The sequence below is a fragment of the Canis lupus genome, chromosome 19 (genome assembly GCF_048164855.1).
Source record: "Canis lupus baileyi chromosome 19, mCanLup2.hap1, whole genome shotgun sequence".
Classification (NCBI taxonomy): domain Eukaryota; kingdom Metazoa; phylum Chordata; class Mammalia; order Carnivora; family Canidae; genus Canis; species Canis lupus.
The window spans coordinates 47,152,654-47,173,052 of record NC_132856.1 but is presented as its reverse complement, the minus strand read 5'-3'; the positions used below and the strand labels follow the sequence as shown (position 1 = coordinate 47,173,052).

Sequence of the window (20,399 nt, the reverse complement as noted above, 5' to 3'; positions counted from 1 at the left end):
ACTTCCTGCTAAGCCTGGCACCCCTCGTCCATAGGACACCGTGAAGGCTAGAAGAGGTGTTGCTAAAGTGCCTCATGCTTGGCCACCCTGTGGCAGTCACTGAAATTCACTCACCAAATTTATTTCCTGTGGCTCCTGTAATAAATGACCACAAAGCACAGGTAGCTTAAAATAACAAATGTATTCTCTCATGGTCCTAGAAGCCCAAAGTGGAAAATCAGTATCACTAGGCTGAAATCAAAGTGTGGGCAGAGCTGCACTCCCTCTAGAGGATGATCCTTCCTTGCGTCTTCCAGCTGCTGGGGGACCCTAGCATTCCATGGCATGTGGCTACATCACCCCAGTCTCTGCCTTCTGTGTGCACATCACCATCTCTTCTGTCTCTGTCTCATCTCCTCTTATAAAGATTCCAATCCACTGGATCAGTGTCTACCCCCCAACTCCATAACCTCATCTTTACTAATTATATTCATTAAGACCCTATTTCTGAATCCGGTCACTTTCACTGGTTCTCAGGATCAGCACACGGACACCTCTTTCTATCAACAACCTTTTTTCAGCCCCTTGTCTGCTTCTAAAGTCCCGGGAGGGGGCTGGGTTGAATCAGGCTCACCTCCTGCCTCAGACCCAGGCCCATGGACACATCCGTTCGTAGCTGGGATCCAGGGAGAGAATGTTCAGATAAGAGAACGATCAGGGTGCTAGGAAGGACTAAATCATCACTTCCAGGAAACCCAGAGCTGGATCCTGAGGAGGAATGTGAGGCATGGCCAGGCTGAGCAGGGTTGGATCTGTCTTTGTTTAAAATCTTGCTATTTTGGTTCTTTGTAGATTTTTTTTTTTAATTTGCATCGATCTGGATTTTCTAAAATAGCACATTAAAATGGTATTTATCCCAATGACTGAATGAGCAGGTTCCTCGTTCCACACCCTTTCCCCAGCCCTGGAAAGAGCATGCTTCGTAGCTACAGCTTCTGCCTTCCACCCCACACCCCATCCCCATTAAGCTGTAGAGCCTGGCATTGGGATTCAGAGGCAAATTGCTCTGTGTGTATTGGTGGTGAGGCTGGGCAGAGAGGCAGGGTATGCCAAAGCCAACTGCAGCATTTCCTTCCTGGGAGGCAGAAATAGCCAGGTACAACGGGTCCCTTATTCGGCCCTCCCTGCCCCATCCTCATCTCCCAGTCCCTCCCTGTAACAGGGGAGCAAGGGCAAGACCCCCTCCAAGACACAGCGTCCAGATACACACAGACCTGAGTCCTGCCTTCCTGGGATTATTCCTGGGAGCTGCCCACAGTGGGCCCCGGGCCCAGTCTTGCCCGTGCCAGATGTTTGCATTGGCCACGAGGGCCCGGGCTTCATCCACCAAGGGCCTGTGACCAGATGCTGAGCAAGTGGTCGCCGCTGTTCCTGCAGCTAAAAGTTCCAAACCCTCTTCCCCAGCTTCCCCCATGCCACAAGCCAGACCCTGCTGGCCAAGTTCAAGCAGCAGCACGAAGACAACAGGTACTTCCTTGGCACCCCCGTCATGGAGCCAGCATTCATCATTCAGCACTTTGCAGGGAAAGTGAAATATCAGATCAAGGTATGTGTGTGTCCGTTGCCATCATCAGTCCAGGGTGGGAGGCAGGAAAGGCAGGAAAGGTAGATGCCCCCAAGGCCCCTTACCTCCAGCCATCCCTTTTACTAATAGCCCTCAGACCCAGCCCTACATCTCTGGCTCTTACTATCAAAGACCCTAGGGATGGGACCCCCCTCTGTGTTGTTGAGATGGGTCCCACCCCACCAGCAACCGTTGCATGCTGGCTCCCAGGACCTTGGCAGTCACTGGCAAGTGACCACCCACCTCCGTTCCCCCACCAGGACTTCCGAGAAAAGAACATGGACTACATGCGGCCAGACATCGTGGCCCTCCTGCGGGGCAGCGACAGCTCCTATGTGCGGGAGCTCATTGGCATGGATCCTGTGGCCGTGTTCCGCTGGGCTGTGCTCCGGGCCGCCATCCGGGCCATGGCCGTGCTCCGGGAGGCCGGGCAACTGCGGGCCGAGAGGGCCGAGAAGGCTGCAGGTATGGGGCCCACTTGTCACCGTCAATGGGGAATACTCAGTCCACTTCAAAGCGTATATTTCTGTGGCGTTTAGCACCTTCACCGTGTCGCGTAACCACCACCTGTCTCACAGAACTTTGATCATCCCAAACAGAATTTCTGTACCAGGGTATATAATATACTCTCCTCATCCTCACAAGGCAGAAAGACATGCTCCTGTGTTGCTATAAAGATAGCCTGAGGGCAGCTGCAGTGGCTTAGCGGTTTAGCACCGCCTTCGGCCCAGGGCCTGATCCTGGAGCCCTGGGACTGAGTCCGCGTGGGCTCCCTGCTTGGAGCCTGCTTCTCCCTCTACCTGTGTCTCTGCCCCTCTCTCTCTCTCACTACCTCTCTCTCTCTCTGTCTCTCATTAATAAATAAATAAAATCTTTAAAAAAAAAAAAAAAAGATAGCCTGAGGCCCAGAACAGCTGAGTGACTGTCCACAGGAGCTTGGCTCCAGATACCAGCTACGGGGCTCCATTTTACCAAGGGCCTTCATTAAAAGCAGGACCAAGGAGATAAAGCCTTCATGAAAAGTAGGAATAAATAATGCTGCTTAGGGAGGAATCGAACACTTCACAGTTCCCGGCTGTGTCCAAATTTGAGCATCAGACTTTTTGTGTGTGTTTTTTTAATGAGTTCAAGTCAGGATCAAAGCCAAAGCCTCTGTGGCAAAGACAAAGCCTCCAAGACCCCAGGCAACCCTCGCCTCCAACTCCATGTGCTCTGTGTCCACAGCCGGTATGGGCAGCCCTGGCACCCACGGTCACCTAGGAGACCTGCAGAGAGGAGCCAGCACCCCATCGGAAAAACTGTACCGGTGAGCGAGACCTTGATTTGTCCAAACCAAGGCTGGTAGACAGCAGTATTGTTTAAAACAATGCCAGAAATCCTACACCCTCGAACCAGGTTGGGGTTGACCTGAATAAGGAACCCGGCAACCACTTGAATCCAAAGGACCCAGAAACAAATGGCATCTGGTTGCCGCTTTTCTGCACACAGAAGGCAGGCCTCGGTGCATCATCTGCTTTAGGGAGATGCTGGACGGCTCACTTTACAAAAGATTCTTTTCAGGGCCATTGGCAGGTGAGGCCAAGGAGCCACTAACTAGTTGCACCGAGCAACAGGCTTAATTTAAGAGCACTTTCTCCCTTAGCCTGGGCAGAGTGGTCGAGAGCAGATAGGCTGAGTTACTTTATTTGCTGTTGGAGATAAAATATGCCTCATTGCACACAATATGATGAGGGTATTTTGTGGCCACCCTGGCAATGACCGAGGGCCTTCTACATATCCCTGTTTGCCCTGGGTATGAAAGTGGGCAGCATGTGCCACACTGGACAGACATCCAAGGCAGTGACAAAGCTAGAGGAGGGACACTTCTGATATCTTGAGAGGGCCAGACAGGCTGTATTAAAAAGGGACCAGCTGAGACAGACAGGCCAGGAGAGGTGTGTTCACAGTTGGGGAGGCACATGCCAATGCTCTGTGGCAGCCAAGTTCCCAGCTTCTTCCTCAGTACCCCAGATTCCCAAGGAGCAAGTTAGTAAATATTTAAACTTGAAAAGGTCATTTTATTTTTGAGCCCTTCATAGTAAAAACTTCAAGAGATTCATAAACATTGTATACATGGCGGTATAGTGTTAGCACCTAGGTAAGTGACCATCCATAAGTGATTTCATGTGTCGTTTCCCTGTTTTTTAAGAGGTGCATTTTTTTTTTAATCTGCTTTTTCACCCAAAAGGGGGCAAGAGAAAAAGAAAGCATCTCTTGATTTGCTTGTGTATTCCCACCCTACAAGGACTGAATGTGGACCTGGGGCCACATTGGCTGGAGTGATGTCAGTCTCCCCAGGGCCTGGCCCCTAGGCTGCGGGTCCCACTCCAGGAGCGTGTTTAGTTTATACAGATTCTCCCTTTCAGCTGCTCAATGCTAGATTTCTCATTTGACGGCTCTGAGGAGTTCGATATTAACGCTTTTGAGGACATCATTGCTTTCTATGAAAGCAAGAAGTAAGTAGAAGCAAGGGCCTTCGAACCCAAGACCAGGGAGGCACATCAAGAGGAGCTGCCATCCCCAGGCGCTCAGCGTGGCGTCCAGGGCCAGGAGCGGGAGCGGCAGGCTGGGGATACCAGGGCCCACTGGGCCAGGGGCGGTGGGTGTGTGTTGAAGTCATAGGCCTTGTTCAGAGCTCCAGCCACTGTGCTGACCGCTCAGGGTATGGAGGTGAAACATGACCCTTCTGTTGTCTTTGCTCTGTGCCTCCCTGGAGGGCGAGGGAGCAGAGGTAAGTGAGGGTCTCCAGGCCCTGGGCATGGTGCATGGACACAGATGAGGGGCTGCCGATCGGGGTCTTTCCAGGCCACCTGCCCTGAGCTTAAACATGTATTTGAAATAATAGGAATGAGGGGTTTTTAAAAAGAAACACACAAACCAGAACCTCGTGTCTCACCCTACAGTCCCTGCTGCCTCAATTCCAGAAGTTCCATAAGGACATTTGTCATCTAGACATCCTTCATGAATAGTCCCTTCCATAGCATCTGATTTTTATCTCTGATCCATTCTTGTTCTCGCGCTTTAGTGCCAAAGTTTGGGCTTAGAGCGTATGCTCAGCCATGGGACCCACAGTGATCGAACAAAAGGCAGTGAAGGAGACTGAATTATTTGGGGTAAAGCTCTCCTTCCATAAGGTCTCCTACCCTCACTGCTGAGCTAGGTCACCCTCTGTGTGAGCATCCCTCATGCTGTAGGGTGTTGAGCAGCATCCTATTCTCATCCCACCCGATGCCAGTAGCACCCTCCCCACCCAGTAATGACAACCAAAAATGTATCCAGACATCACCTGGAGGGTAGCATCATCCTGGTTGAGGACCACTGTGTGAATTCCCATCCATTCCTCCTGAGGCCTTTCTTGAAGCCAACAAGGAGATGGACACGTGGCCACAGAATCAACCAGAAAAACTGATGAGCTACACCCACATGTACCCTCGGGTCTAGCCCTCGATGCTTGTTATAATAGAGTCCAGAGGCTGTTCTATATGAGGCCTTTTTGGTGATCTGAGATGCTGTGTTGCAAACCCCATTCTGCAGAAGCATCCCTGGCCCTCCCTGAGAAAAGGGGAGCCTCCGTGGGGTGGTCAGTCACTCTTGGCTGAACCCCCTCTCAGTCCAGAAGGGAGAGACAGCAGGCGTGCAGACTCTCCAGCTGCATGTTTTGGCTCCAGTGGCCTGGGGATGGTCCCGACCGTGCTGGGGACCCCAAGGTGGCGGGCCTGCTGCTCTAACTTGGTCTTCTCCCTGTCACTGCACCCCCTACCCCACCCCACTCTCAGCGATTTGCATGACCAAATCATCAAGACCATCAAAGGATTGCCCTGGCAGGGTGAGGACCCCCGTAGGCTTCTCCAGTCCCTCAGTCGGCTCCAGAAACCCCGCACCTTCATCCTGTGAGTCCCCCCAAGGCTGTGGCACCTCCCCCCAACCCCCCCGCAACAAGTGCAACGACCGCCTCCCCGGCTCCCAGGACCCTGGCTGCGGGCTTCCCGTAATGCTGAATTGGCCGCTACAAACGTGCTGTCTTGTGGTTCCATTCTTATGCCAACCTTTGCTAAATGGCCCTCGTAACACTCCTGCCCCAGTGTCTACCCTGTGGCCCAAATCCTTGCCAGCTCCCCAGTGGCCAGCACGGCTTCACAGGAACGCTCCTTCCACAAAGCATCTCTTTTTCTTTCCCTAAACATGCAGAGCAAGGCTTGCTTCACCACTACCACCCCTACTCCTTGCCACCGTGAGCTTATAAAGAAGCTGTCGAAAGTAGGGCATCCAATTTCTTGCACATCCATGGCCCTGCTTTGTGTGGATGGCAGTGCGATATGGTGGGAAGGGCCCAGAAGCCACACAAACCAGGTTTGGACCTGGTCTCACTCTCGCTAACTAACTTATCATGTGGCCTGAGTGCTCTGAGCTTTCCAGCTTCTGTCTGCAAAGCGAGGGTGATGACTTGCATCGCACCCAGTGGGCAGCAGCCTCGGCCGATGGGGGCACTCGTAGCCACTCAGGGCTCAGGCCGGCCAAGAGCAAAGCTTGCGTCCACAAGAGAACGGTTTTCAAATTCATTTTTATTATGCCTTATTCTTCTTCACGTGGATTAAGATAGAACATGACAGGGCACCTGGGTGGCTCAGTTGGTTAAGCATCTGCCTTCAGCTCAGGCAGGGTCCTGGGATTGAGCCCCACATTGGGCTCCCTGCTCGGCAGGAAACCTGCTTCTCCTTCTCCCTCTGCCCCTCCCCTCTGCTCCTGCTCTCTCTTTCGTATTCTCTCATAAAAATAAATAAATAAAATCTTCAAAAAAAAGAAAAAAGGATGGAACATGACACACATAGAACCTCACAACCAAGCATCTTGCTGATCTGTGGGGCACTATTTCCTCAGCTGGTTTTTGTGGATTTTTTATTGTTTTGGGTTTTTTTTTTTTTTAAGATTGTATTTATTTGAGAGAAAACAGAAGCAGGGTAGAGGGAGAGAATCCAAGCAGACTCCCCTCTGAGCGCAGAGCCTGACATGGGGCTGGATCTCACAATCCATGAGATCATGACTTGAGCTGAAAGCAAAGGGTCTGTTGCTTAACCAACTGAGCCACCCAGGCGCCCCTCCTCAGCTGGTTTTAAAAATGAGCCAAGCTGCAAGTTTTTTAAAAAATTTTTTCTTTTGTCTGCAAGATTCCATAGAGTGTCTGAGAACGAGGGCCATGCCCCCCTCCCTTGCCCACAAGATCGGCTTTTGTCTTTTCCTTTGCACCAGTGTGAGTCCAAAATGTACTCCTACCTGAGCCCCATTTCAGTTCCTTACGGGGCAAGATCCGCCCCCTGCACAGACGCACCTTCTGCCCTGCCGATTACCAGCGGCCCCTCCTGCTCCCTGGACACCCGAGCGGCCCCGAGTGAGATGCTCCTGCCACCTCCGGGGCAGCTGCTGGCCAGTGAAGCTCATGTGCAGTCACAGAAGCACCCCACGCGTGCACGGGGTGGACCCGCCCAGGCCTCGGAGAGGCGGTGCAGCGGCCTCGTTGCACTTGTGCGCGCCCCAACTCTGCTTTCTCTGCTCTCGCTCCATCTAACCCGCGAGGCAAGGCTTTGCTGAACTAACCCAGATCCGGACACCTTGTTCTTTCTGTTCACAAAACCGTTTTTAATATTTTGACAGGAAAAGTAAAGGTATCAAACAAAAGCAGCTCATTCCAAAGGTAAACGTTCGCGACACCGCCCGAGGCCGCCTTGCTTTTTGCCCAACTTGAGAGTGCCTGGCTCAACTTGCTTTCTGGAAAATAGGGGGCCAAGGGTGTTGGTGGAGGGAGGCACTTTTAACATCTCTAGCTTTGTAGCTCCTCCCTCTTCCTTCCATCGCCCTCTACCCCCGCTCCCCTCCAAAAATAATTTCTCTGATCAAAAAGCTTTGGAGGTGTCTTGGGGTTTCCTGGAAGCGGGGTGTGTGGTGGGGATATTTGCACAAGCATGTTGACAGGAGTTTCCCAGGAGGAAGCAGGCTGGGTCAGGGGGAGGACTGAGCAAGGAGGTGGGCTTGGCCCAGTCCCACAGGAGTGTGAACAGCACCAAAGAGCTTCTCCCATCCAGAGACAACAGGACCCTTCCGTCCTCTCCCCCTTTAAGGTCATTAGTTACCTACCATTTCTGGAGGGCAGAATGGAATGCAGCACCTCCCGGTGTTTCTGGGAGGCTGGGAGAGGAAGTCCCACCAGAAAGGCGGCAACTGTGTGTTGCCAGTAGCCAAGATCCCAGTAGGTGACCTTGGGGAAAGTGCACCCAGCCTGTCTATCTCCACGTACAGTGTACAGACAGATCATGAATTTGCAATAGTGAGAAAAAACCTCTCAGTCTGGCCAACAGATGGCCAGTGCTAGTTCCTCTGGTGAGCTGATACTAAGGATTGGCACACATTGGAAGGCCCACCGGATAAGCTCATGCAGAAGTGCAGAGGACTTGGCACTCCTGAAGCTGTGCAGGAGGAAGGTGGCCCCCTGGAGCTCTCGGCTTCTGGGCACTCAGACTACAAAAGAGGCCATAATCAGGCCTCCCAGAGCTGGTGGTGCCATGTGCCAGGCACAGCTCAGGCTCAATTCCAGGGTCACCCCTGCCTCCTGCCCAGCCCACCAACCCCTGCCCTCTAGCAACACTGTCCCGAGACGGATCCTAAGAGCTGTCGCACCCAGCAGCATAATCCTGGCTCCGGGGCATCTATGAGGCCTCCTAGTGCCCCCTGGTACCCCAGGAGGGCAGGCCAGACCCCCATGTGTCTGTCCTAGAACCTGCTGGATTCCAAGTCCCTAAAGCTCATCATCAGCATGACTCTTCACGATCGAACCACCAAGTCCCTGCTGCACCTACACAAGAAAAAGAAGCCGCCAAGCATCAGTGCCCAGTTCCAGGTAGGCAGCCTGGGGAGCCCAGGGCAGATGCTGAACTCGACCTGATGCTCTCATAACTTGGCCACAACAAACCCAACAAATGGCTATTCTAGGGCTCCTGACCTTGGCATTGTTTGCCATCTGGGACTGGATGATTCTCCGTGGCGGAAGCCATCTTGTGTGTTATGGGATGTACAGTAGCATCCTCCAATTCTGACACCCAAAAATGTCTCCAGACATTGCCACATGTTCAGGATGGGTAGGGGTAGAATCACTCCTGTTGTGAACCAGTAGTTAAAGTAGCAGGTTAGCGCCTTAAGGCAGCCACTGAACTGTGTTGTTTGGGCTTGTTTCCCTTTTCCCCTGGTTGCCGGGAAGCTCAGAGGCACTTTTTTTAAGGGGCCCAACGGCTGCTGCTGACCCTTACTTACCATTACTTTTTTTTTTGTCCTCTTCCTCTTTCCTCACTCTGAGTCTTTTGTGACCACTTTGGCTTTTTTTTAATTCCCTAACCTGGGAGCTCCTACAAATTCTTTTTGTACAGAGCAGGCCAAAGACCAAAATCATGGCATCTGTGCTGCTTCTGAGGCTGACCAGCATTTTAAATCCCCAGAAGGCATTTATCTGGTCCCACCCCACATTCCCACTGAGACAAAGGGCTGGGAGAGCCTGGGAAGATTACCAGTCAGCTCTGAGGACCCAACAGATCTCTTTGGGGCTCCCAGAGATAGCACAGCCTCCAGTCAGAATGTCCAGCTACAGCCTCCCGCATCCTGCGTCAGTGCCAACGCCAGCGAGTGACTGGGTCTCCTCCCACTGAGTGGCCTGGCTCTGGGGGTCCCATCTCAAAACCTTCTCCCTGTTTCCCCAGACGTCCCTTAACAAGCTCCTGGAGGCACTGGGAAAGGCAGAGCCTTTCTTTATCCGCTGCATCCGCTCCAATGCCGAGAAGGTAAGTGGCTCCCATGTCTTGGGGAGGTGAAGGCCAAGGTCTGGCTGCTCAGCAGGGGGTTATCCTGTGTTGCTGTGTCCCTTGGAGGGCCAGGAAAAGTCTCAGGGAACCAAGTGTTCACACAGGTTCTGGGAACTGTAAATGGTGTGCTGTGGCCAGTCCCAGGTAGAGGGGGGTTGGCAGGAGGCAGTTAGGGCAGCTGGGTGGCCAACCAAGAGCAGGGACATCACTTGAAACCTGGAGGAGCCCTAGGAAGGACAGGTCAAGCATGCTCTTTGGTGCATCCCCACATGGGCCAGTGCAGAAAATGTACCAGAAGGGAGGGGCTGAGGTCATGCAGCAGAGGCATAGATCCTACTGTTCATTTGATCTGAATATTTCTAGAAAGACTCATGGAGCATCAGTGGGTGCCCCAATGGCGGGCTCAGTCCTTACTGCTAAGTTTCCTTTGCCTGAGGGGTTCACTGGCTCTTCTGTGCCCTTGGAGACTTTGCTGGGGGCTGTTCAGGATCTGGGCCTGCCCGCTTCATCTCTCCTTTTCCCATTTCCCTGGCCTTCCGCTGCTCCTAGGAAGATCTGTCAACATCCAGAACCCAGCTTCTCCCTACCAGTTTCTGTAGCTTCTGTCCTCCCGGGCAAGGAGCTGGATTCCTCCTCTGGGCCTTCACCTGGCTGTTTCCTGCCCATTCCTTCCTCAAAACTCGGCCCAGGGGGGCCCTAGCATTGTCTGACCCATTCACATATGCACCTGGCTTCCACCTCCAGACCCTGTTCTCCTCTTGGCCAAATCCCTAGTTATTTACCCCAGGGCCTGGCACAGAGTATGAGCTCAGCTCAGGTTTTGATCAGAGCCCTTAAGAACTAGTTATTTGCAACAAATTATCTTAAATTAAGCAGTAAGAAATGTCATGGGTCTTCCAGACACCAGGGAATAGAGCAGATCAGATGCCAGATTTTTCCAGAAGAGATAAATACCTTAAGCACTGCTGAGCAGCCCCACCTCTTTATTCCAAAAAGAATGTCTGGAGCAAGGAAAGATGGATCCTCCAGGTGCCCACAGCTGCCAGGCTGGGGACATTCCCAGCCAGCCGGGGCCCACCTGTGCTCCCTAACTATGCTCATGCCCAGACTCCTGCAGGACTTTGTCCCATAGTTTCCCATCCCCGGCTGCCAACGCTTAGTTGTCCAGCAGCCAGCACATGTCTTGATCGCTCATACCCCGTTTCAGAAAGAGCTGTGTTTCGACGAGGAGCTGGTGCTGCAGCAGCTGCGCTACACAGGCATGCTGGAGACGGTGCGGATCCGGAGGTCAGGCTACAGTGCCAAGTACACGTTCCAGGTAGGTGGCACAAGCATGGCTGTCGTCACATGGCAGAGGGCCAGTCACCTCCTTCTTTCAGAGAGAGCACTTCTCTGGAACAGGAACCCAGGGGATTACTTTACACCAGGGTTTCTCCACCCTAGCACTGTTGGCATTTATACCAGATTATTCTCTGTCATGGGGGAGTCAGGGGGAGGCAAGATTCCTCAGCAGAGGTGGCTGGGCCCTGGCCAAGCCTGGAAGGATACAGAGGGGTCAACCCAAGCTGGGAAGAGGGAATTGCACGAGCAGATCCCTGTACAGCTCTGCCCTCTGTTGAGCATCTTCGGTGACAGATGCTTTTATACCTATCTCTTGTGTTGTGTCAACCAGCAGCAAGCGGGCCGAGCTCCTCTTTTGCCAGGGAGGTGATGACTTCAGAGATGGCTCCCTGGGGTTTTTAGAAATGCAAAGGATCATCAGTAACCTCAAATTAGTGAAGACCAAACAGCTAGTGCAGTTTCTCAGCTGCAGCACCATTGACACTAGGGGCTGCCCGGTCATTCTTTCTGTGCGGGCCTCCTTGTGCATTGTGGGATGTTGAGCAGCATCCCTGATCTCCGCCCACTCAATGCCAGGAGCACCCACCCCTCCCAAGTTGGGAGAATCCTGGATGTCTCCAGACATCACCAGACACCCCCAATGGTAAGCCGGCCTGGGTTGAGAACCCCTGGCTCATGCCGTGAACTGGCATCACCTGTGTGAGCCCTGGGCCTGAAGCCACAGATGGTGGCACCAGTGGCACCTGGTCCCCAATCCAGCTGTACCAGGACATGGCCTCGGGGACATGGCTTCATCATTGCATGCCTCCCTTTTTCTCATCCACAGAATGGAAATAGCACCTCTCTGACCCTGCATAAATAGAAAAAGCGAAATCACAGAAATGGGAGGACATGCTGGTGTATTTCACTAATGCTTGGTTCTTAAAAATTTGAATTAACTGTTTACTTAAAAGCTGCATGTGTCCAGCTATGATTCAGCTCTAATGAGCCATAGAGCCTGAGCTCCCCCACCAAAGGCAGCCCTGTTTCCTGGCCACCCCCCAAAAATGCCAGTACCGATAGGCCCTTAAGAGCCACTCGCGAAGTGCCTGGAAGACCCAATACTCTGTGTGTGGTGGTCTTTCTCAAGGTTTAAGTCCTTTCAGAGAGTCTGAGATTTTATCTTTGTTGGTGCCATTCTGGCTCTGGAAACTTGGCTTGACCAGGGAATCGCTGGAGCACCATATCCTCATGGGTGGCGGAAATCTCAACAGAGATTCTCTTTTCTTGGCCAAAATCACCCAGGATTTCACAGAGCAGTTCCAAGTGCTGCTGCCCAAGAATGCCCAGCCCTGCAGGGAGGTCATCTCTGCCCTGCTGGAAAAGATGGACGTCGACAAGAGGAACTACCAGATCGGGAAGACCAAGGTCAGGGCTCCCACACCTCAGGGGGCCACAAACCCATACCCTATCTACCGCTGCACGTAGGGTCCTCCCATGGCCCAGCGTCCCGAGCTACATGCCGAAAGACAGAGGGCTGTGCTGAGGAAGTGTCTTTCTTGGGGCCCAGCACACTCTTTCTTCCCAGAAGGCACAGGAGTGCTTCTAAGGGGTGAGGCTTGGGCATCACGCTGGTTCCCGGCTTCCTCACACATAGCCTAGGGTTACTGCAGGATGTCTGGTACCATTTGCTAGCTCTTAATGTCTGGCAAAAGGCTTCCTTTCAGACACCATCTACCACCTCTACGTATGTGCTGGTTGGCTTCTTATGGTTGGGGCACCAGCTGCTGTCCTTGTCCAATAAGCGCTAAAGTCAACTCCTGTTAGGGCTTCATCTGATTTGGAAACCCCCCTCACCATTCTCCAACAAGCTAATCCTAGAGTTACCACGTGACCCGGCAATTCCGTTCCTGGGTATGGACCCCGAAGAACTGAAAATAAAGCGTTCAAACAAATCCTTATACTTGAATGTCCATAGCGGCACTAGCCACAACAGCCAGAAGGCAGAAACAGCCCATATGTCCGTCAGCTGATGAATGGATTAAAAACCTGTGGTCTGTTGGGATCCCTGGGTGGCTCAGCGGTTTAGCGCCACCTTCGGCCCAGGGTGTGATCCTGGAGTCCTGGGATCAAGTCCCACGTTGGGCTGCTTGCATGGAGCCTGCTTCTCTGCCTGCCTGTGTCTCTGCCTCTCTCTCTGTGTGTGTCTAGCATGAATAAATAAATAAAACCTTAAAAAAAAAAAACTGGGCCATTCATAATAATGTGATGAGCGAAAAGCAGCATGAGACAGAAGCCTGCATAGTGTATGATCCCATGTATATGAAACGTTCAGGAAAGATCCACAGAGAGCAGATCATTGGTTACCAGGGGCTGGGGAGTGACTGCTCATGGGGATGGGTCGCTCTTCAAGGTGATGGAAATGTGTTGGAGCTAGTGTTGTTTGCACAATGTTGTGAATGTACCAAATGCCCCGATCTGTTTGTGTTAAAATGGTTAACTTCACATTACTAGAATCCTCTCAATATATTAAAAAAAAAAAAAAAAAAAACTCCCCTTGGTTAGGTCAGGCAACACACCAGCTTGGTCTGTGCACTTATGGGGCACAGGGATTCTGGGGGCTGCACTGACCCCTCCTGTGCCCACACCCCCTAGGTTTTCCTGAAGGAAACAGAGCGGCAAGCCTTGCAGGAGACGCTGCATCGGGAGGTCGTACGGAAGATCCTGCTCCTCCAGAGCTGGTTCCGAATGGTGCTGGAACGCCGGCACTTCCTGCAGATGAGGCAGGCAGCCATCACCATCCAGGTACTAAGGAGGCCTTGCAGGACCAGGGACGGGGCAGCCAGGGTCACACATCCCCAGTCCCTGACTGCCCACTGCACCCCCAGGCCTGCTGGCGATCCTACCGCGTCCGGCGGGCATTGGAGAGGACGCAGGCTGCCGTGTACATCCAGGCTGCATGGAGAGGCTACCAGCAGCGGATGGCCTACCGGCGCCGGAGACAGAGCATCATCCGCCTGCAGAGCCTCTGCCGGGGTCACCTTCAGCGCAAGAGGTGAACAGAGCAAGGCCCCACCTCCCATCCCTCCCCCAGCACCCCTGGCCCCAGGAGCTGCCTGAGATGCCACCTGGCCAGTAGAGCCATCTGGGCACATGACGCCCCAAAGAGACATTCCAGGGATGGTGGGCAACACCTGTAGATGAAGGCTGAGGTCACTGTTGCCAGGACTTGCTCTCTGGCAGGGACCCCTCCCCACCTCACTGAATCCACCCACCCTGAGCCCATTGATGAAACAACTTGGCTTCAGAGTTGGAGGGTTCAGGCTGCTAAGTAAGACCAGCCCATAGCGGATTCCCCTCAACCCATGCTTATATGTAAAGCTCAGGCATCTACCCAGCCAGCAACCCCCAAAGAAATTCAGGAGTTTCTTAACAGTTCCCTCTCACAGCAGAGAGACTTAGGGCAGAGGTGGCCATGACAATAAATAGCCATTTCTTGTATCTCCCTTTTCTAGCATTTCTGCTTTTCCAGAACCATCCCTGAGGGCCAGGGTCACCCCACTTGGCAGGATAGAGCCTAGCCGCCAGCCCGCGGGTAGCATAGGGGGTCCCTGATGCTCTAAGTGGATTCTGGAGGTGGCAGTCATGTTTGTTGCTGAACCTACCTGCTTTCCTCTTGTCACACCAGCTTCAGCCAGATGGTCGCAGAGAAGCAGAAGGCTGGAGAGGAGAAGGAAGCCCAGCAAGCCTTAAGGGAAGAAACCGCGGAGGGTGGGCCAGGCCAGGCGGCCAAGCAGGAACAGGTGCCCAGGCAGGACCCAGAACCATCAGAGGACAGGGAGCATTTGGCGTTGGAACCCCAGGTGTGGCCAAACAATGAGCCCCTGGCAGAGAGCTCCCAACCAGAGAAGGAGGTCTCCAGCCCAGAGAAGGCTCTCCTGCCCCAGAAAAATGCAGCTGAAAGTCACGAGAAAGTGCCCAGCAGCCGAGAGAAGCGTGAGTCACGGCGGCAGAGAGGGCTGGAGCACGTGAAGCTCCAAAACAAACACATACAGTCCTGCAAGGAAGAGAGCGCTCTCAGAGAACCTTCTGAAAGGACTGTACCAGAGCAAGAGGAGAGCCTCCTGGAAGACAGAAAGGAGAACAGAGAAGATGAAACTCCTTCAGACGTGGGGACAGAGACAGAGAATGCTTCCAAGAAACAGCCCGAGGAGCCACTGCAGGCCATGCCAGCCAGCCAGCTCTCAGGAGAAACCCTAAAGATGCCCCAGGGCGGGGACCCAACGCCTGGCCACGTGGAACGGCCAACCAGCCTTGCCTTGGACAGTACGGTCAGCGTGCCCACCCCCAGCACCACCCCTGAGACCCCCAAGGACAAGAGCAAGCTGGGTGGTGACCTGAGGGCACAGGACAGGCCTGAGAGCCCTGGAAGCTCCACCCAGATCCAGCGGTACCGGGACCCAGACTCTGAGCGGCTGGCCAGCGCCGTGGAGCTATGGCGAGGCAAGAAGCTGATGACTGCTGCTTCTAGCACCATGCTGAGCCAGTCCCTGGACCTCAGCGAGCGGCATCGGGCTGTGGGGGCTGCTCTCACACCTACAGAGTAAGCCCCGGGCCCTCCTTTGTCTGAACACCGTGGTGCCCAGCTGTGTTGGGCAGGTAGGGTGGAGGGACGCACAGAGGCCTGCCTGGCAGCAGGACCAGGGCAGTGCCACGTGTCCCAGAAACACGTGAGTGGCTCTGTGCCTGGGAGCCAACACCAGGCATGTGGGAGCTCCGAGGAGGGAGGGAAGAAGCGGCAGGAAAAAGTAAAGATTTGGCATCTGCCGGGAGCTGCAGAGCTTGGTACCAGCTGGGACCCTGAGTCTTCCTCCTCTCCCCCCACAGCCCCCAAATGAGCTATGTTTACACAACAATCCCTGGCTTTGCGGGAGGCAGCCCCTCGGGGCGACATCCCATTTCCCGGCCTGCCTGGGTCTCCCTGGGTCTCCGTTTCCTCATCAGAAAATAGAGGTGGTTACTCTCACCCAGGAATTGAAGAAGGGGCCCAGCTCTTGACACTTTGCCTGACCCTTAGTTAGCTACACACCAGTGACTCCGAGTCCCCAGCGCCTCCTCCCAGAGGCCTGCGTGGCCAGACGCAGAAAGAGCTGGAGAAAGATGCAGGCCTTCTGCTAGGCCGGGCTTTCTCGGCCTCACACGCTGACGCTTGTGGCCAACTGGTTCTCTGGGTTGGGCTGTCACGTGCCCTGTGGAGCGTGGAGCAACATCCCTGGCCTCCTCCCACCCGAGTCAGGACAACTAAACATGTCTCCTAACTCACTCTTGGAAATAAAAGCCACCTTTCTGTGATCTCGCAGGGACAGACGCATTTCCTTATCCACGAGCGACGTCTCCAAGCTCCTCCCGTCCCCATCCCAGACCAAGATTCAGGTAAAGCTTTAGGCTGCAGCTCTCACCCCTCTAGGTCCAAACCCTCTTCTACCCTGGCTGCCCTGGCTCTCCCCAAAGTACAGCTTAAAAGAGAAGGGAAGTTGGTGGATGGACGGCGTGGTGGGCAAAGCACCCCTGCTTTCCCTCCAGCGAGTCCCGCCGTCCTCTGCTTACCTAGCCCTGTTCTCTGGCAGCCTTCTACGGAAACCGTGGACGGGGAGCCCAGCAGCAAGAAGCTGGCCGTCCAGAAAAAGAAGTCAGGCGACACATCTGCCGGCACAGACTCCGGGTTGTCCCCAGGCGCCCAGGCCGACTCTAAGTAAGTGTGAGCTTTGCTTTGGGAGGTGGCTCAGGTGACCAGAGAGAGGCTGCCCAGGGTCCCTGCCAGGGCCTCCCGTCCCAGGGCGGTCTGGTCTCCTAAACTGATGGCATTTATGAAGCGTAGTCGGCAGGTGTCTGCCCGGGCTAGGAAGAGAGATCCCTCACGGAGCCCAGGTCATGACCCCCCTCACGTGCAGTGTGGCTGCGTGCCAACGTAATGATTCCCACTAAGGTGAAAGCCAATCTGGGTCACTTCCTCTGGGGCCACAGGTAGACAGTTTCCATTTGGCTTTTTATGGTATCGAAACCAGCTCCCTGCTTCCCCCTACCTCTGGAGCTCTTCCTGGGTCCATGGCTAGAAGGAACTGGGCCAAGGCTCTGTCCCCAGAAGCCCCTGCAGAAATGCTCCAGGTGGTTCCATCACAGAACAGAGAGCATGGGCCGTGGGACAGGGGAGCTTTGAACGCAGGGACTGGAGGCTGAGGAAGGTCCAGAACAGGCTGGCAGAGGGAGGCAGAGAGCCCACCACTACAGACACACCCCACCACCAAAACAGAGCACCTCAGACCAGGGGGGCTTCCAACAACCCTCTCCTGGTCCCAGGGGGCCAGGAGTCCAAAATCAGGATGTGGGCAAGGCCACCCGCTCGGAAGGCTCTAGGGAACGGTCCTCCGTGCCTCTTCCGGTTCCTGGGGGCTCCAGGCATCCTCAGCTGTGGCTGCATCACCCTAGTCTCTGCCTCCATCTTCACGTGACTTTCCTCTTTCCTGTGTGTTTTCTCTTTCTCTCTTATAAGGATGCTTGAACCCGGATTTGAGGCCCATCTGGGTAACCCAGGATGACCTCATCTTGAGGTCTTAGTCCGTTTGGGCTGCTGTAACAAAACCACCACAGGCTACGTGGCTTAAATTATGGACATGTCTTCTGGGGGCTAGAAGTTCAAGATCGAGGCACCAGCAGATGTAGTATGTGGTGGGGGCCACTTCCTGGTTCACAGAGGGCAACTCACGGGGCGTCACATGGCAGGAAGGGCAAGGGCCCCTTTTGTAAGGGTACTAGTCCTTTTTTTTTTTTAAGATTTTATTAAGAGAGAGAGCGCGAGAGAGCACCAGCAGAGGGAGGGGGAAAGAGAGAAGCAGACTCCCCGCTGAGCAGGGAGCCTGATGGCAGCTCGATCTCAAGACCCGGAGATCATGACCTGAGCCCAGACGCTTAACTGACTGACCCACCCAGGCGCCCCTGCAAGACCTTTTCCCCAAATAAGGTCACACTCACGGGTCCTGAGCATTAGCACATGGACACATCTTTTGTGGGGTGTACCATTCGTTGCATGATTTGGCATTTATTCCTTCTGATTTCCTTTCCTAATACTTGGGCCCGTAAAAACACATAAGCAGGCAGAGGGTAGTTTTACTTCTTTTTTTTTTTTCTTTTTTTTTTTCTTTTTTTAAGATAATAGGGTCATGCTGTGATATCTGCTCTGCATCTTGCTTTTTCACCTGACTCCCCGTCAGTTCACACATATGAATCTCATTTTTAGTAGCATTTCTTTCTAGTGATAACCAAGACAAGAGTTATTTTTCTTTTTATAGTAAGACCACCTTTTCTTCAGCCTTGCTTCTGTTGTCACTTCCGGAGGCTTAAAGGAAACCCCTTACTTTCTCCTACAGATCCACTTTTAAAAGACTTTTCTTGCATAAGAATAAGGATAAAAAGTCTAGCCTGGAAGGTGTGGAGGAAACTGAGAACACAGTACCTGGGCATACCATGCTGGAAGCCGCCACCACCAAAAAGAATCTAGAAGGTTGGTCCCAGGCAGCCTTGGGGATGGAGGGTGGAATGAGCCACCAGGGTCCCTGGGGACGGGTTCTGGGCACAGGGCCTTGGGGCTGATTGGTCCCCCCACTGGGGTGCTTTTTGTCTGCAGCCCTCAGTTACAGCAGGGCAGGGTCCTGGTCCTCTGTGTGTGTGACCCTTGCCTCCCCTAGAACCCACCTCACTGGCTATTCCTTCTCTGTCCAGCCTCTAGCCACCAGCACCGCCACCCAGCAGGTGAGAAGCATGCCAAGGAGCCAGGAGGCAAAGGGAAGAAAAACCGCAACCTTAAGATTGGCAAAATCACAGTGTCAGAGAAATGGCGGGAGTCAGTGTTCCGCAAGATCACCAATGCCAATGAGCTCAAGTACTTGGATGAGTTTCTGCTCAACAAGGTGGGTCTTCTGAGGGCAACTATGGGGCTGGGGGCACACGCAGAGTCAGGCCGGGGCATCCCCAGAAGGGTTTTCATCACCCGGCAGTTTCTGGAACCCTCAGCATGCCGGGAAGAGACAGTCCAGATGCACAGTTCCAACACAGAAAATTCCAGAAACCAGATGCTTATTATTAAACTTGACATTAGCTCCTTTACTGCAAAATTCTACCTGGGCTCATCTAAGAACATCTGTAGCCTATATTCATGTTGCTCCTCGTGGACATTTACATTTCATGTGAAAAGTCAGTGGGTGTTGGAGCCCCTGGCTGGCTCACTTGGTAGAGCACGTGACTCTTGACCTTGGGGTCATGAGTTCAATCTCCATGTTGGGCATAAAGCTTACTTAAAAAAGGTGGGGGGGGGGAATCCCTGGGCGGCTCAGCGGTTCCGTACCTGCCTTTGGCCCAGGGCGTGATCCTGGAGTCCCAGGATCGAGTCCCACATCTGGCTCCCTGCGTGGAGCCTGCTTCTCCCTCTGCCTGTGTCTCTGTCTCTCTTCTCCTTTTTCTGTGTCTATCATGAATAAATAAATAAAATCTTAAAAAGAAAAAGTTCAGTGGGTTTGATTACAGGGACTGCACAGAACACGTGGAACAGTGTTACATCCAGAGTGCCTACTTCTGGGACATACCTGTCCTGAGAGCCTCAGGCGAGGGGGTGTAGCCTGGGCCAGAGTCCTCTCCTGCAGAGGTGTGTGCACTTGTGCATGCAGGTGGGCACCAGGCAAATGAGTTTTATCTGGCAGTACCTGCCCAGGAAGTTCAAAATCTACTGTTTGAAGACACTTTCTCTGTTATCTCTCAGCACCCTTAGGGGTAATTGCCCCACTTTCATCCTTGAAATGGAAGTGCTTGCAGCCAGGAGGGCGCCAGACATACCTGCATCCCCCGGTGGCCTCACTGTGGCTCAGCCCTGGCCATCAACTTATTTTGCTTCAAATACACTTTTACAAAATGCATTGGGTTCTCAGAGCAGATGCTGATTAAGCACATGTTGTATATGGTGGCCGTGAATCAGTAACCATGACATGCATCTGGGGCGTGGCTCAGTGTTCGGCACCTGTGTAGGGTGGAAGGAGGGGCCCAGGCTAGACCACTGGTTTTCAGTCAGGGATGATTGTGTTCCAGGGGACAGTTGCTACATCTGCAGACATCTTTGGCTGTCGTGAGTGGGGACTGCTACTGGCATCTGGTGGGTGGAGGCCAGGGATGCTGTTCAACACCCGCCCCTAGCGTAATCCACCCCAGATGCTGGGTGTTTAGTTTAAACCTGGACTGAAAGGATTGGAAAGACTAGGATTGGCCAGAGGGCCTGGATTTTTTTGCTGGGATCATAGAGGAGTGAAAGAAGGACCTGGAATGGAGCAGAGCAACAACCAATCAGATGCCAAGCCTCGGGTAACTCCACATCAGGGCATCTCTTTTTCTCCAGATAAACGATCTGCGTTCTCAGAAGACTCCCACCGAGAGCTTATTCATCGAAGCCACTGAGAAATTCAGGAGCAACCTCAAAACCATGTACTCCGTCCCCGTACGTGCAGCCCCCAGCCTTGGGGAGGGCCCCTGTGGGGATTCCTGAGCCCTCTCCAGGG

The 20,399-nt window shown here is 53.5% G+C and overlaps 1 protein-coding gene across 7 annotated transcripts in view; it reads left to right on the top strand.

Moving 5' to 3' along the window:
• Positions 1-20,399, top strand: part of MYO9B (myosin IXB) — an 89,263-nt gene that overhangs the window by 61,386 nt on the left and 7,478 nt on the right. For 4 of the 7 annotated variants that reach the window (XM_072786836.1, XM_072786837.1, XM_072786834.1 and 1 more), the window contains exons 12-29: positions 1,444-1,585; positions 1,864-2,068; positions 2,828-2,909; positions 4,009-4,098; positions 5,419-5,532; positions 7,292-7,331; positions 8,409-8,531; positions 9,382-9,462; positions 10,691-10,801; positions 12,109-12,231; positions 13,459-13,608; positions 13,692-13,858; positions 14,492-15,406; positions 16,164-16,236; positions 16,431-16,555; positions 18,228-18,361; positions 18,580-18,767; positions 20,240-20,338. In XM_072786836.1, the coding sequence (XP_072642937.1) occupies positions 1,444-1,585; positions 1,864-2,068; positions 2,828-2,909; positions 4,009-4,098; positions 5,419-5,532; positions 7,292-7,331; positions 8,409-8,531; positions 9,382-9,462; positions 10,691-10,801; positions 12,109-12,231; positions 13,459-13,608; positions 13,692-13,858; positions 14,492-15,406; positions 16,164-16,236; positions 16,431-16,555; positions 18,228-18,361; positions 18,580-18,767; positions 20,240-20,338 (2,962 nt within the window). The remainder of the gene's footprint in view (positions 1-1,443; positions 1,586-1,863; positions 2,069-2,827; positions 2,910-4,008; positions 4,099-5,418; positions 5,533-7,291; positions 7,332-8,408; positions 8,532-9,381; positions 9,463-10,690; positions 10,802-12,108; positions 12,232-13,458; positions 13,609-13,691; positions 13,859-14,491; positions 15,407-16,163; positions 16,237-16,430; positions 16,556-18,227; positions 18,362-18,579; positions 18,768-20,239; positions 20,339-20,399) is intronic. The other 3 variants (XM_072786838.1, XM_072786839.1, XM_072786840.1) reach the window with 2 other exon arrangements.